The sequence below is a fragment of the Cucurbita pepo genome, chromosome 1 (assembly GCF_057944985.1).
Source record: "Cucurbita pepo subsp. pepo isolate OVF chromosome 1, ASM5794498v1, whole genome shotgun sequence".
NCBI lineage: Eukaryota > Viridiplantae > Streptophyta > Magnoliopsida > Cucurbitales > Cucurbitaceae > Cucurbita > Cucurbita pepo.
The window spans coordinates 15,825,269-15,840,988 of NC_141798.1; the positions used below are offsets into that span (position 1 = coordinate 15,825,269).

At 36.8% G+C, this 15,720-nt stretch overlaps 2 protein-coding genes across 2 annotated transcripts; both read right to left on the reverse strand.

The window, feature by feature from the left end:
* Positions 1 to 262: 262 nt before the first annotated feature.
* LOC111784472 (Heavy metal transport/detoxification superfamily protein) lies at positions 263 to 2,086 on the reverse strand. The gene is made up of 3 exons (XM_023665164.2): positions 1,833 to 2,086; positions 1,558 to 1,633; positions 263 to 1,351 (listed from the first exon to the last, which is right to left on the reverse strand). The coding sequence occupies exons 1-3, from the start codon at positions 1,869 to 1,871 to the stop codon at positions 447 to 449; spliced, it is 1,020 nt and encodes a 339-aa protein (XP_023520932.2). The 5' UTR covers positions 1,872 to 2,086; the 3' UTR covers positions 263 to 446.
* A 9,150-nt stretch (positions 2,087 to 11,236) lies between these two features.
* LOC111784474 (heavy metal-associated isoprenylated plant protein 20) lies at positions 11,237 to 12,505 on the reverse strand. The gene is made up of 3 exons (XM_023665166.2): positions 12,374 to 12,505; positions 11,767 to 11,842; positions 11,237 to 11,614 (listed from the first exon to the last, which is right to left on the reverse strand). Exons 1-3 carry the CDS (start codon positions 12,452 to 12,454, stop codon positions 11,322 to 11,324), a joined length of 450 nt encoding a protein of 149 aa, XP_023520934.2. The 5' UTR covers positions 12,455 to 12,505; the 3' UTR covers positions 11,237 to 11,321.
* Between the last annotated feature and the right edge of the window lie 3,215 nt (positions 12,506 to 15,720).

Below are 15,720 nucleotides of genomic sequence, written 5' to 3' on the forward strand. Positions count from 1 at the left end.
GAAGACAAAACACATCATAAGACGATACCATTTCACTCGTCAATTAGAAGAAGAATCTCCAAACGGTGTTCTTTTTCATCAAAGTTGCACAGTATCAAATCTGTTCAAAATCCAACCACTCCCTTAACCCTCAAAAAGAACATTTTTTTTTTCTTCCTTTTTTTGGTCTTCCACAGGTCCCCTCATAACCAGACACAAGAGTCAGTTTTAATATGAAACAAAGGAAAGGGAACAACAAAACTAACGACGAGACAGCTTCAAATTTCACAAAACATAATCTTTGAAGAACAATCCACAAAATACACTGCCACTGCCACTGCCAAAAGACAAAAAACAAAGGAAAACACCCCTTCAACACAAAAAAAACAACCCCCACCTAAAACATACAAAGAAAAAACAACACCCCAATAACCTTAACATCACAATCATCTTTGTCCCTTTCTTTCTTACATGATTGAGCAACTGCTGCTTGCGTTCTCATCACAGAACATGTCAGCTGCAGAGTTACTACTTTGTCCATGGTAGTAATGACCATCCTCTGCACAAGGATAACTTGGATAAACAGGGCTACAATTGTAATTGTAGTAATATCCTGTATTTGGTGGAACCAATTGAGCTCTATTGTACATCATTTGAGGCTGCTGGTTCATTGCCTGCCTGTTTACCATGTTGTTCATGTTCATGTTCATTAATGGCTGCTGCTGCTGCTGATGATGATGATGATTATGGTACTGACCAGTTGCCATGGGGAATCCAGAGGTTGAAGATGGCTGGTAGCTGAAGTATCCTCCTTGAGAGGTGTTTGTTGAATTAACACCAATTGAAGAAGGTGTGGCAAAATTTAAATGGTTGCCGCCGTTGAATCCCGCCATGTTCATCATTGAATTCAGGTCATTGTTATTCGCTCTTTTCGGCTCCCCGGGATTGATACTTCCTCTGCCCATGCCAAACGGTTGAGGAATGTTCATGTTCAGAGGTTCCAAGGTTTTCTGGTCCATCCTAGAGGGGATGTTCTTTCTGGCAACTGCCTGACCTGGGCCTATTGGCTTCCTGGGAGTCGCTCGCTGCCTGTTGAGATCAAGATTAGCTGCCCTGAACTGAAACGCTCCTTCCTCACCACCAAAACAACCATCAATGTCATCATCGTGGCAGTAAAGTGGAGCCAGTTTCGGTCCCTTGTTAGAAGATTTATGGTCGTTGCTCTTTGGTTTCGAGCTGGTGTCGGATTTCTGCGACCAAAGCTCAGCATGTTTTCCAGCTCGGACCAGCTTATTGATCAAAGTGGCAGAATCTACACTTCCTAAAACTGTAACCTTCTGATCCTCTGCTCCTATAGCAACCTGAAAAACCCCTGTTCATACAACATACATTCATCAAAAGATTCCTTAAATTCCTCTGTTTTAAACAAGATTCATCACAAAATTTCAAAACCAAACAGAAATGTTTCTTATTTTCTCTCACTTTCCCAGTAACCAAACAAGCTAGATCCAACTAAACAGCAGTCTACTTAAAACATTGTTTTACATTACAAAGAACATAGAAAAAAGAAGAACAAACCTTCTATCCTGTGAAGAAGTTTCTTCACTTTCTGCTTACACCCATCACAGTAAATGTTGACTCTGAGATCACAAGTCTATAAAAAGAAAACAAATACTCAAAACAGAGATTTAAAGAGTCACACACACACACAAACACACACACACACACACACACACAACAAAATGTTCCTTTAGCGAACGTAGTAGGAGCAGGAAGTAAAGAGAAAAAAAAGGCAACTTTTTTAAGAAAAACAGAGAATTATGGAAAGTGGGTTGTAGAGAAAGGGGGAAAACCTGAAACTTTAGTAGCTTAACATCATCCTCTTTGGTCATTTCTTGGAGGGGGGGACGGGGTTAGTGTAGAGAGAAAGGGGGGTTAATGGGCAGGCATGGGAGGAGGGGGGTTAATTTATTCAGAGGACTGAGAGAGTTACCTCAAAAGCAAACAAAGGAAAGGAAAGGGGGCACATGGGAGAGAAGGGGTAAAAGAAAAGGAGAGATTTTGATTTTGATTTTGATTTTGAAAAAGTGGGAAGAGAGAGAGATAGAGAAAAGGGGGGTTTTGAAATTGTGAGATGATGTGATTTAACGTTAAACACTGAGGAAACAAATAAAACAACAGCGACGTGACAGCCCCACTTCTTTCTCTCTGTCTATCGCTCAGTTACCATATTTTGGCTGCTTACAACCTTCCATTTAGTCAATCTCTCTGTCTCTATGGTTATCTGTTTCTCTCTCTCTCTCTCTTTCTACTTCACAGACTTGGTTTGTTTTTGGATGAATGCCCCAATTTTTTGGGTCTAACTCAAGTACCTTTTTTTAAATAAGGGACATCATTGTTGGTTGTCTTTTTTAACTCTTTTTTATGCAAGATACATGAACATGTGGGATCTATGTACAACGAGAGACCTATGTATTTGAGGAGTTACCGAAAGTTAGATACATGTATGTATCATCATAATAATGGTTCATATTAAGTAGATTCACTTTTTCTTTACATATTTATTGGAGTGCTTAAAGTTTCAAATTCTCTAAACTCATATCACGATCTTGGGTTATACAGTCTATTGAAAGTGTCCTGATCTAGGCTTACGTAAAATCATCCTAATTCTAGTGCTCTACTCTTAACTTGATTCATCCATCCATGCTTTAATTAAGGAGATGATATTATCAATGACCTAGCACAATGAAATCACTCTTAGTATATATACAACCTCAACAAGGAGATGATGTTCATTATCGCGCGAAGAACATAATGTATTCTCAAAAAATATTCATGCAAATTCAACGGGAGGTAATATCCAACAATAACCCGAAGCACAAAGGGAAAACAAAAATGTTGAGGGATCTCATGCATGTTTGTGTGATTATTCTAGTCGTGAATTGTTTCTCCGGTTATGATTTATTTGTATGTGTAACTTCATGATTTACATTTTGTTTTTTTTTTTAATGGTTTCAGCTATAAGCCTAGGGAGTATGTAAGTGATGATCACCCAATGAGTCTATGTGCGTATGCATGAGTCATGTATAAAAGAGTAATAAAGCCTGATTAGACCTAAAAAAAGTGGAGCCCGGGGAGAATCAAGTTTTACGTCCCTCCAATCATAATAGTCATAGTTATGTTATATGTATTTGCATTTCTCGATCCCAACAATAGGTCACCTAATGAATTTTTTAAATACACAACCTTTTCCAAACCATGTTTTTAGGTAAGATAAAGAGAACTCAAATGGTTACAACTTGTGATTTAGAGGTTAGTAGACAATCCTTTTAGAATGACTCTAGATTTCTACTAACCTAAAATCGCCACAATTATCATAACATACTCTCTTATGCATAAATAAACATTTAAAACTTCGTCATAAAACACTGTCATTAACTTACATGTTTGAAAACATCTTTAAAACAACCCAACGAAATACTAAATAAAACCAATAAAGATTAAAAGTAAAAACATCATATATTAGCCTAAAGTCTAAGAATTAAAATACAGTTACCCTATGTGTGTCATGATCTTTACTTGCGATATCGTCGTTAGTCGTATAGGGGTGTCTTGTCTTTACCTGAAATAGAAGTAGCACAAGACTAGAGAATTTTAAGAAATACTTAATAAGTAACCCCACTATTGGGGTCAAGGAATGCAAACACATACAACTCATGATTATGGACCTATCGTTAAAACCATCATAGAGGTGACATCTAGTCCTGACAAAATTGGATGTGTAGTACTTTCCTACACATGACCCACACGTGCAAGCGTGAGTCCCCAGACAGTTCGCACTCTCTAGACCCATCATAGTCGAGCTAGTTGTATGTAGCCGGATGTTCGAAGGTCAGCAAATCCCCGAGTATTATGCAAGGCATGATGATGATCATCATCATCATCATAGTGTATGCGTCCATACTCATCATCATAAATGAAAAAGTAACCCGATGTATATGAACATACAATATACATGAGGTTCATATAGTTTTCATCTTATGACACAACCCTATACATCATTCACACATTACCCTAGGTAACACGCATGAATTGACCTTCATACCTTCATCATCATTAACATTAATTAGGGATGTGTCTTAGAAAACGTGTCATCATAATGTGTCATGACATTTAATACATGTACATCATCTTAATATGAAATATCATCATATTAACTCATCTCATCATTATGCATCGTACATCACGATGTTATCATGCATCATCACCATCATGTCATCATAACATGTACATCATCACATCATCATATAACATCATCACATCGTCATATAACATCATCGCATCATCATATAACGTCATCACATCATCATAAACATCATCACATCATCATATAACTTAATCACATCATTGTATAACATAAAGCATAAAGAACACGTGCAAGGGCCACTGGGTACGTGTCGTCTTACATAAGACAAGTCTTTTGACCGAGCCAACAGTAAGACCACTTACTTGGTTGCCCTTAGTTGTCGTTCTCCCTAAATATGAATGCTTGATTACGTCCCTCAAAGTTGTTCCAAGTATCCTTCAAGTTTTTTCCTATTAGAACGTCCATCTCGTTTAGTTAACAATTCACATTTCTAACTAAATTCAACTTGAATTTAGGAAATAGGAAGTTATACTAACCTCAATTGCCTTAATTAAGGTCAAAATAAGCTCCATGAGTGTCAAAAACATATGGAAAGGTGTGAAAATTGTCAACCTAGGTTGAATAACAAGTTTTCTTAGCCGAGGAGTCGCCGAGCCGATGAAGTCGCGTGAGTCTAAGGAGTTGGTGTCTGCATGCACAATACATGTTGCTGGGGGAGTTAATGTGCATGCGGGTCATAAATTGGATCGAGGCACAGGTCTCAAGTCAGATAATGCGGGCACGTGGATTGTGATGTTGGGCCGTAACAATACTAGTTGAATACTACAAAAGGGTGTCGTATAACTTGTCGTGGCGTGTCTGGAGTGGTTGTTCGTTGCCTTTGTGACAGTGTTGTTCGTTATAGTGTTGGATCCTACCTTTTATCTCGTCGACATCGTGTACGTCACGTTGAGTCCCTTATTACCTCTTCTTCACATCAGAGACGATGGAGCGTTCCTATATCCTAAAATAGGAGGCCACGACATCAAGATTCATTTGAAACAACCTCTTCACTATCGGTGACAATACTAGTTGAATAGTACCATTACACAATTGTAATTAAATACATTTATATTTTAAATACGATAAATATTTTCTTAAGAGTTTTTCGTTTTTACCTTAGTAAATAATTAATTTTCATCTCTACAGGTGTGAATGTGACAATTTAACCTCAAAAAGCTAAAAATGGTTTTTCACTCGTCAATGTCTATCAATAATTTGAATAATGGAATGCTATAATGAGAGCAAACCATAGGCCTCAATTTTTTTTTAATAACTTAAAAAAAAAAAAATTGACATAGTTGAGAAGCTAACTAAAAAAAAAAAAAAAAAAAAAAAAACTCCCATTTATTTCCTAAATCGTACAAAAAACAAAAAAAAAAAAAACAAAAAACATATTTAAAAAACAAAAAAGAATGGAATTATCCTGGTAGCAAAGATTAGAAGTCAAATGATGTTGTATGGATATGTGCAGAATAATTATTCAGATATAATTATTGATTTTGTTTTATCGAACAAAGAAAGGGAAAAAAGACACAATGACAGAGCAGTTGAATGGTGGTTTCACATCTCCCCGTGAGTGGTGGGACCAACCCACAAATTCGGTTTCATTTACGAGGACAATGTTTTTTTTTTTTTTTTTTTTTTTTTTTTTTTTTTTTTTTTTTTAAACACTCTCTACTCATTTGTTTCTAGTTCAATCCAATTTAATTTTTAAAAAAATTCATAAAAAAAATTCATGAAATATTTAAAAAAAATAAAAATGTATTTTATAAATATAAATAATAACTTTTAATTTTTTTTTAAATCTTTCGCAGTCATCCTATTTTTGAGATCGCTCTTATTATTGTTCATTTTTGTTACTCACGTGTTAAAATAATTTTTGTAAATTATTTTTTAAAAATTTAAGGAAATGGTAAGAGTTGTGTGTTGAGTGTTGGCCAACTTTTAAGAGGCAAAACAGAGAGGTGAAAAAGGAACACGAAGTCAGACATTAAAAGAAACACAATAGACCTAGGTCACCTATTACTACAACCAACCCAACCAAAACCCTAAATTTGGGGGAGAATGACAAAAAGTTTGATTTTTTTTTTTTTTTTTTTTTTTTTTTTTTTTCTTTTTTTAGAGATTTCAATTTGGTTGGACAGGAGTTGAAGTCTCTCTCAATGCATTTTAAAATCTTGAAGTTAAGGGAGATATGTAACAAGCCAAAACAGATAATGTCTTTCAGTTGTGGGCTTGAGTTGTTATAAATTGTATAAAGACAAACATTAGGCCGTGCACCAACAAGGATGCTGGACTCGAAGGAGGGTGGATTATAAAATCTCATATTAGTTGGAGATAACCTCATAAGAGTATGAAAATCTCTTTACCAGACCTATTTTAAAACCAGGAGGCTAGCTTAGACACTCGACTTTCAAGGTGGTAAATTGATGAAACCTTTTTTAAGAATCGGAAACTTTTACTTTGGAAGACACATTTTAATACTTTATTTATCCATAACACAAACCGAACCGGAGTTTGTTAGGAAGTAGTAGAGGGCATGGTCATGGGTGAATTTTGAGGTTTGTTTTGGGGGTGTGTGTGGGTGTTAAATGTGGTGGGTCTGTGTCTGAATTAGGTACAGACTGAGAGAGAAAGAGACAAGAGAGCAGCGAGCAGACTGAGTAAAGAGTAAAACCCAACTCCTCCTCTTCTCCTTACTGCAAAATAACACTCTCATTTCCTTCCCACACACCTAAAACCTGAGTTTTTAGGGACATCATTACTTCCTCCTCTCTCTCACGGCGTACATTTTTTTTTCGGCGACTCAATTACAGAATCTCTACGGTTAGTGATTAAATATTAAAATTGTACAATCTCGTAGTAAAAAAAACGTTTAAGTGAAGTCGAAGTTATAAAAAAACCTAAATAAAGTACATAAAGACATACTTGAAATGACACCACATTAAATTGAAACATTTGTGATGTGCATTTAATGCGTCCACTATCTTGTGGCACCAAAAAAATCCTATAGGAAGCCCCTCATTTCAGGACAACTCTCAACCATTATAGTGCATAAGTTTGATATTTAGCCTATAAAGGGAGACTCGGAACAAAACTTTGTTTAAGGAATTGGTTGAGAATCAAGTTGTAAAGGATCTTATGACCTAATTCTAGAGGGAGTGTGGGAGCATTCTGTGTCGGTGTACCATAGAAAATTGAATGCAAATGTATTTATGAATGAACCTAACTCGGTACAATTTCTTCTATTTTTACTTTTGTCTTTTCCTAACCTATTTATTATTGTCTATCTTACTTGTAGAGAAATAATTCAACATCATTTAATACATTTAAATATTTGAATATTTGATAGGTTCAATATTTTAGGAAGATATTTGCATTAATAATATGACTAAATTAGCCCACTCACAAAACAGTCTCAAAGTTGTCTAGATGACCTTTGAGATTGAAAATTAGCTTCGAATGACCCACAAAGTAGTAAAAGGGGCTAAAAAGTGCTTATTGTCTTATGAAAGCCAAAATGAGGACGTCTCTAAGCGAACATAATGTATTCATCTCACTCCCTTGAAGTTACGTTAACTATCTTAAAGATGCCTAAGTACCCTTCAAGTTCAACTAAAGATGCTTTAAGTTGTCACCATCTAAAATTTGTGACTTGAAATCAAAGAGGGGGACTAACAAACTATCCAATCAAAACATGTAAAAAGAGATAAGTGAGAAGAAACTATGGAAAAATTTTAGCAATTAAGAAAAAGAAATCCAATAAAAAAACAATTGTTTAAGTTGGGTATGAATTTCATAAAAAAAAAAAAAAAAGTTTGTGGGTACAAAATGGTATGATGTAACTATGCATGACATGTACAGACTTCTAGACGCTATGAAGCACTCTTCTATGGCTTATTCGTGGCATCACTCACTTGAAAAAGATGAGTAGAAAGGGATAAGTATAATAATACTCAGTAAGTAACCTATTTGTAAACTTTCTTCGCATTCTTATCTTAGAAGGTATTCATGGCCTTGTCTTGAGGTTCTAGGGAGTGCGTACTAAGCTCCAATTCTCTTTTCTACAATTTAGGTGGCTTGTCCATCTCATGCAGTGAATGGTTGGTTAGTGTCCTTGGATTAGACGCAATCTCATGAGTAAACTTGAGGGGATAGTATAGCTGGATTTGAATCAGTATCGTTCTCTGAGCATCATCCGTGGAGGTTAGCTGAACAACCTCCCATGGGACCTTACTACCACTAAAATCGGAGGGGAGGAGGGGGGGGGGGGGGGGGTTCCGTTCCCCTATGTGCGGGTCAGCTACTAGGTCATCCTACGTGGTCTCACACTCCCTTGCTCAGGGACGAGCTTCTACAGCTCAGAGGTCCTATTCAGGAGACTACTTAGCTATCACCACTAGGTCGGGGCACGAATCATACTACCCTATCCGGTTCAGCCTAGCTCAACGATCTCGATATCAGAGTACAGTCTCGATGGTAGGTATTGGAGCTGAGAGGGAAATGGAGTTTCTGGTGACACTATTCACACTGCTCAAGTCCAGCGAGCTACCTCGGTTGTCTACAGTTATCGTGATGTCCTACTAGATCTTTCGAGGGCGGATCGTGGTGACTTGGACTTGGGTTCACTCATCTCTAGGATTCTCGCGCAAAGTCTCTCAAACCTGTCATGGTTTGGAATACTGTGGTCTAGCTTCATTGGTTATCCTTTCGTGACCTTGAATGCACGGTCTCCTAGAGGTACCATGTTCTAAGTCTTGTCTAACCTACTTAGTCACACGCACCCTAGTCTAGGTTTGTCGTTTCTTCATATTCTCAACAAGAAAGACAACACAAGCAATCACGCACTTGATTAACATGCAGCAGTTCATGCAAAATTAACAAGCATGCTCGACAGAAAGATAACATCCATCTTCATTCGGAGCGCAGATTTCACAAGTGTCCATTGCTCCTTTCACATGCAAACAATATCACAATCTCAACCCGAAGTAATTTCATAGTCAACCGATTATAAGTACCATTAATTTTCTTATTTAATTCTTTTTCCATGGCTTATATACTAATTTACTAGGATTATCCGTTCAGCAGCATGCATGCTTATTCCAAACGGTTCCTACAAATATTGCTCATGGGAATCCAAATGGCTACTTACATGGTTGATATGTGCCTTCCCGAGATCAAATTTCTTATCAGAGAGGGTTCCAAAAATTCTAAAATTTTCTTGGTGGATCTTAATTCACATAAGAATAAGGTGAGTATTGAAATAGGAGCGAAAAACTAGCCAACAGAGGCCGAATGAAGGAAAAAGGGGCTACTCATGTGCGCTCCACGCTCTATCCATGTGCTCAAGGGGAAGCTACACGCAAGATTTTGAGCAGTCGTTGGTCGCGGCATCAGGTCGGATACGAGCGGTCCGTTGCAGTTCGGATAGCGTGGGTTCAGTTCACGTGTGGGTGATTGGTTTGGATACGGGCCGACCAAGATCCGCGCACCTGACACGTGCTTCTGGCAGGCAAAACACATTTCTCTAGTGGAAAATTGCCACATGTCGCTTGCCGGCTCTTCCGCGCTCCTCCATACGTTGGGTCTCTCCTACGATTTTCAAATTTCCAAAATGTTAGCATTTTTCACGTTTCAATTCATTTCTTTCGAATTTTTGTAACTTAAAACACACAACTCAAATCGACTTTGTTCTTTACCAACATCATAGAGTTTCTGTCCACCGATGTTGACTTATTTTTCTTATATTTTTTACTTGAACATAGATTGTAATAAGAACGTTCAAGGATGCGGAAAAACTCACGTTTTTCTATGTTGGATCGATTTACTTGGACTCCAATTTTCGTCCGATTTTTCTTCAAGAAATACGTGTGAATTCTCTTTTAGTTAATCACTTCAAAAATTTCAGATCTATCACTCAAGAAACTCTTCGAATCTAGGTAAAATCGAAACAAAAAGGCCAAAATCATACCTTGATGTATTCTTAGGTTTTTTTGACGTAAAGAGCATATCCACACCCAAACCCAAAACTCTCTTCTAGGACCAAGAGGAGTGGCAGATTTGGGGCAAGTTGACTTCACCCTTCTTCCTACCAAAACCCTAACCTCTTCGTTCTCCCTTTTCCTTTTCATCTCTCTTTCTTATTCTGTCTCAACCATTGACACCCCTCAAGTAAGTTGACTTTTGACACTTTTTTTTACAACTATCTAGTGCATAGTTTCCTTCTTCATTGACTTGAATCTCATGATCTTATTTTATGCATATATTTTGAATTTTAGAAAGGAAAACAAGGGTCTATATACCTCTTAAGCTCGGGTCTTACATAAGTGCCCTTTTGATTCAACGTGCTTAGGACACCTAAATGCCCTTCAATCTGTATGTTCAATATAGGATCCAGCTTGTTCATAAAACTCATCTAGTTTCTACATAAATCAATTCGATAAATTAGAAAGTTAAGAGGAGAATGAGAAACAGAAAGACACTAAGAAGCTTGTGTTTTTTTTGGAACTCTAGATTACATCATAATTATCTATAAGGAACATATAGAGTTTCCTTAAAATAGTGAAATAGACAACACATAATTATTTATAACATCACATATGGATATTGTCTCACAAGTAGACAATACCACTAATTCAAAAAAGAAATCACTCAAAAACAAGATTTGTAAAGAAACATCTTAAATACTTTCTATACAAATGTTACGAAGATTTGTAATGGAAAAGGACAAAAAAAAAAAAAAAAACAATGCAAATTAAAGGAACCGCGTGAAGAGAAGATAGAAATCAAGCCATGTTTCTAATATAGTTTCGTGCGTATAACATCTAAACATTGTGATAGTATCTCTTATTTATATACTCCTAATTTTTCCCTTAGTCAACCAACATAGGACTCCAACAATCCTCCACACTATGATTTAATTGATTTATTGTTTTTTATCCCTTCCACGCTTTTATGCTTTGAATTTATGCTCTTAAGAGGTGGTTTGAATTTATTCTCACATATTAAGTTATTGGTTTGAATGTATATGGATTTGGGCGATAATAGTTTTGGTTCTTGAAAAACATGTAGATTCAAACCACTACCATCTTTCTCTTCAGCAAAACATGTAGCATACAAACCCTAATCCTCCATGTTCAAACCATACATTTTCTTACATAATAGAACAAGCATGAGGATTTTCATCGCTGAACATCATTATCAACCTCTCGCCGGGCGCCTCCGCAACCGAGAGCGCTTGAGTGGCGTTCTTTACGTACCCGGCAGGCGCCTTCTTGTCGTAAGCCTGAGCAACATAAGGATAAGCCACCAAGTTGTAGGGGACATAAGGCCAAAACTCAGCCTTCTTTCCTGTGCTTTGAACCCTTTTTAGAACCTTGCTTGGTTCAGCATATCCAATCACTGTTACCTTGCTTTGCTTCCTGTTCACCTCCACTGACTTCACTCCTTATCAGGAATCAGTGAAATATCAAACAAACAAGGGGAAAAGGAGTCAGTAATACATTGTAATTAAGTCGTTGTTCGTGTCTTTTTAGTATTGCTTAACATAACTCAATTGGGTAAGAACGCGTATAAATCAAAAAGTAGAAAGGGGAGACCTTTGATGGAGGAAACAGTATTCTTAATTCTCCTTTCACACCCATCACAGTCCATCTTCACCATGATTTCTACTGTCTGTAAATCAAAATGATACAAAATAATATCACAAACCCATTCCAATGTTGAGGATGTTGGGAGGGAGTCCACGTTTGCTAATTTAGGGAATGATCATGAGTTTATTGCGAAGACCCAAAAACAAATTCATGAGAATTTATACTCAAAGTGGACAATATCATATCATTGTAGAGGTTCGTGATTCCTAACATGGTATTAGAGTCGTGCCTTTGAGTTAGTCATGTCAATAAATTTCTCAAACAAAGAAGTGGTGAGTCTTGAAGGTGTAGTCAAAAGTGACTCATGTGTCGAACAAAGAGTGTACTTTGTTCGAGGGCTCCAGAATAAGGAGTCGAGCCTCGATTAAGAGGAAGCTGTTCGAGGGTTACATAGACCTCAGAGAAGGTTCTATGATGTACTTTGTTCGAGGAGAAATTGTTGGGAGGAAGTGATAGCTTATGTTCAAAGTAGACAATGTTATATCAACGTGGAGTTTCATAACCTCTGAGATTCAAAACAAACACAGAGAAAATCATCATACATGAGCATTACCTGGTTTGGCTTTCGTCTCTTCTTTTTTCTCGAACCAAAACGGTATGAAACATAATCCGAAAGAAAATCAACTAAACCCATCTTCTAATTTTGCTTAACTCCCTGAACTTTTAGAGAGAGAGAGAGAAAGAACACCTTGAACTGTGGAAGTTTGGTCTATATGGGCATATAAATAAACAAACGAAACCAAAACATAAGCTTTGAGTGCAAGTAGTGAACTCTTAGCTACAAAAAAAACATTTGACCTTTTGTGTATTGTCGCCAATCATCGAAAGACAACTCTTTGCTACAAAAATTTTAATTAAGTTTTGTTGCGTTGATCTCGCAATGACGGTCGGATAAGGCTTGTCATCACTCAATCAAATTTGGCTCGACTTCGTTCAATATATGGTTTTAACCCACAAACTTTAATTAGTCCAAATGAGAAAGAAGTTAATTTTGTTCTTCCAATTTTTAGCTCTTATCTTTTCTTTTCTTTTTCAAACCAATATGTCTCAACCAAGCATTTTAAACTCATTGGTGAAATGAAATATTGTAACATCAAAATGTAAATTGACTTAAATTTTGGCAATATAATAAAAACATTCTAATTAACATTATTTAAGCCTTTCAATGATTTAGATTTGGAATTATGTCTTAGAGATAATATATTTCAATTTTTGTACCTGTATTTATACAAGTTTCAAGTATTTTATATTTTCTTTAAATGTACTGATTTTTTCAATCAAATAATAAAATAGGTAATGGCCCACCATTTTATACATAAATAAATGGGTAGCTAGAATAAAACATGAATCATAAAGATTTAATGAAAGTGTTATATAATACTTAACTATCTTTAGAAATTTGAGATTCCATAAATAAAATGTTGATCCTATAAAATTTCACTGAATCATATTCTACATGATTCTAGCTCTTTAATTGTCACACTTCGAATTTCATAGTTTCAAAAGACTGGATGTAACTATCATACTATGCCATACAAAACAATGGAAGAAAAATGTCATAGAATTTTTGCATAAGTTGCAACAAAAATCAATGTAAAATCGAATACATGCACTTATGTTTGGATTGTTCGTTAAAAAATGAAATGGGGTCAAGATACGAAAGGTAAATGTCAGCAATACATGCACTTATGTTTGGATTGTTCGTTAAAAAATGAAATGGGGTCAAGATACGAAAGGTAAATGTCAGCAATACATGCACTTATGTTTGGATTGTTCGTTAAAAAATGAAATGGGGTCAAGATACGAAAGGTAAATGTCAGCAATACATGCACTTATGTTTGGATTGTTCGTTAAAAAATGAAATGGGGTCAAGATACGAAAGGTAAATGTAGAATGCTGACCACAATATGTGTGGACCAACAAACACCTCAGGTCAACTTTCTTCTATGGCTACTAAGCTATCCTCTCACCTTGACCAACATTGTCACACAGTTGAAAAGGAAAATGTAGAAAGGGATGAGTATATAAATATACCCAGTAAGCAACATACTTGTAGGTTTTTATTGCATCCTTAACCTAGTAGGAGGCCACAAGTTTTACTCTATGCTCTAGGGATATAGCTCTTTCTATTCATAAGCTTGGGCAACTAGCTTGGCTTGCACAGTGGTAGCCGATATTTGAAGATGAGGCACTGCCTCAAAGGACTTCGTACAAGGTGGGGATAGCATGATGAGTACTAGCCCGCTCGTCAACCATTGGAGGTTAGCTGGCAAACCCACCCCATAAGCCATGTAGTCACCCAGGGTTGAGGCGTGCAACCCCTGGTACGTGCCAGCTTTGCTGGCTACCCCCATAATAAATGCCCACCCACGGGACGGATCCTCTGTGTTGGGTTATCATAGACTACTTGCACGATCAATGCCCAACCATAGGACAAATCCACCGCTCAGGGTAATCTAACAAACTACCTAGTCAAACGTCCCTAACCAACCTTACACCTAGCTCAATGGTATCGTACCAGAGTGAGAAGAGGAGTGGAATCTCCTCAAACACTATATCAGCTATTATAGGCATAGGAGGCTACCTTTGTCTTATAGGGTGGCCGTGGTGGTTTACTAAATCTCTAGGGTGGTTTGGCAATCTTAACATGGTTTTACGTCTCAAGGAATCTTAACACTATATCAATTGTTTGTGGTCACTTGTTCCTCAGGCAAAGAATCAAGCGAGAGTTGGTTGATTGAAAGTGGGTGAGCGAATCACATGACATATGACAAGGAGATTTTTGAGGAATTAAGAGACACTGAAGCTAAGAGAGTGAGGATTGCCAATGGTGAACACTTGGAAGTCAAGGGAAAAGGCACAGTAGTTATAACAAGCTATGAAGGTACAAAATTTATTCCAGATGTTTTATTTGTACCTAAAATTAGTCAAAATCTCTTAAGCGTTGGTCAGTTACTTGATAAAGGCTATAAAATGTTGTTTAAGAATAAACAGTGTTTGATAAAAAATGCTAGTGGCAAAGACTTGTTCAATGTCAAAATGAAAGGAAAAGGCTTTGCTCTAAATTTGACGGCCTTTATATCCGAGTTAGTGCCACTGAGATTTGGCACAAAAGACTTAAACACTTTCATCATCGAGGTTTGCTTCAGATGCAGTCAAAGAAGCTGGTAGAAGAACTTGTTGACATTGATGATGACATGCCTCCTTGCTATGCTTGTAATTTTGGGAAGCAACATAGACAACCCTTTCCTAAACAGGCATGGAGAGCCATGAAAAAACTGCAGCTGGTTCATACTGATCTTTGTGGTCCTCAACGAACACCATCATTAAATGGTGTATTTTAGAAATTCAAAGCCAGAGTTGAGAATGAAAGTGCATGCTTGATTCAAACTGTTAGATCAGATAATGGCAGGGAGTACATTTCAGAAACTTTTAACAGGTTTTGTGAAGAGACTGGAATTAAACATCAATTGGCAGCACCTTACACTCCACTCCTCAACAGAATGGCGTCAGTGAAAGGAGGAATAGATTCATAATGGAGATGACGAGATGCATGCTTCATGAGAAGAATCTTCCAAAACGTTTTTGGGGAGAAGCAGCAAATACTGTTGTATACTTGCAAAATCGAATTTCAACAAAAGCTGCGAAGGACCTGACACCATTTGAAGCTTGGTATGGTTACAAACCTTCCTTAAAGTTCCTTAGAGTACCTTAAAGTTCCTTAGAGTATTTGGGTGTCTTTGTTTCACTTACATTCCATAGGTCAAGTGTGATAAGCTTGACAAGAAGCTGGCATATTTGTTCGGTATAGCACTATATTCAAAGTTTACAGAGTTTTTCGACCACACACTAGTCGTGTTATTGTGAGTTGAGATGTTCATTTTGCTGGAAATAAGCAAT

Coding starts and splice junctions, on each gene's coding strand:
- LOC111784472 (XM_023665164.2), bottom strand. CDS start 1,871: ATGACCAAAGAGGATGATGTTAAGCTACTAAAGTTTCAG. Junction 1,634..1,832: donor TTAAGCTACTAAAGTTTCAG/GTTTTCCCCCTT, acceptor TTCTTTTTATAG/ACTTGTGATCTCAGAGTCAA. Junction 1,352..1,557: donor ACTTCTTCACAGGATAGAAG/GTTTGTTCTTCT, acceptor TTGTATGAACAG/GGGTTTTTCAGGTTGCTATA.
- LOC111784474 (XM_023665166.2), bottom strand. CDS start 12,454: ATGGGTTTAGTTGATTTTCTTTCGGATTATGTTTCATACCGTTTTGGT. Junction 11,843..12,373: donor AGAGACGAAAGCCAAACCAG/GTAATGCTCATG, acceptor TTTGATTTACAG/ACAGTAGAAATCATGGTGAA. Junction 11,615..11,766: donor TACTGTTTCCTCCATCAAAG/GTCTCCCCTTTC, acceptor ATTCCTGATAAG/GAGTGAAGTCAGTGGAGGTG.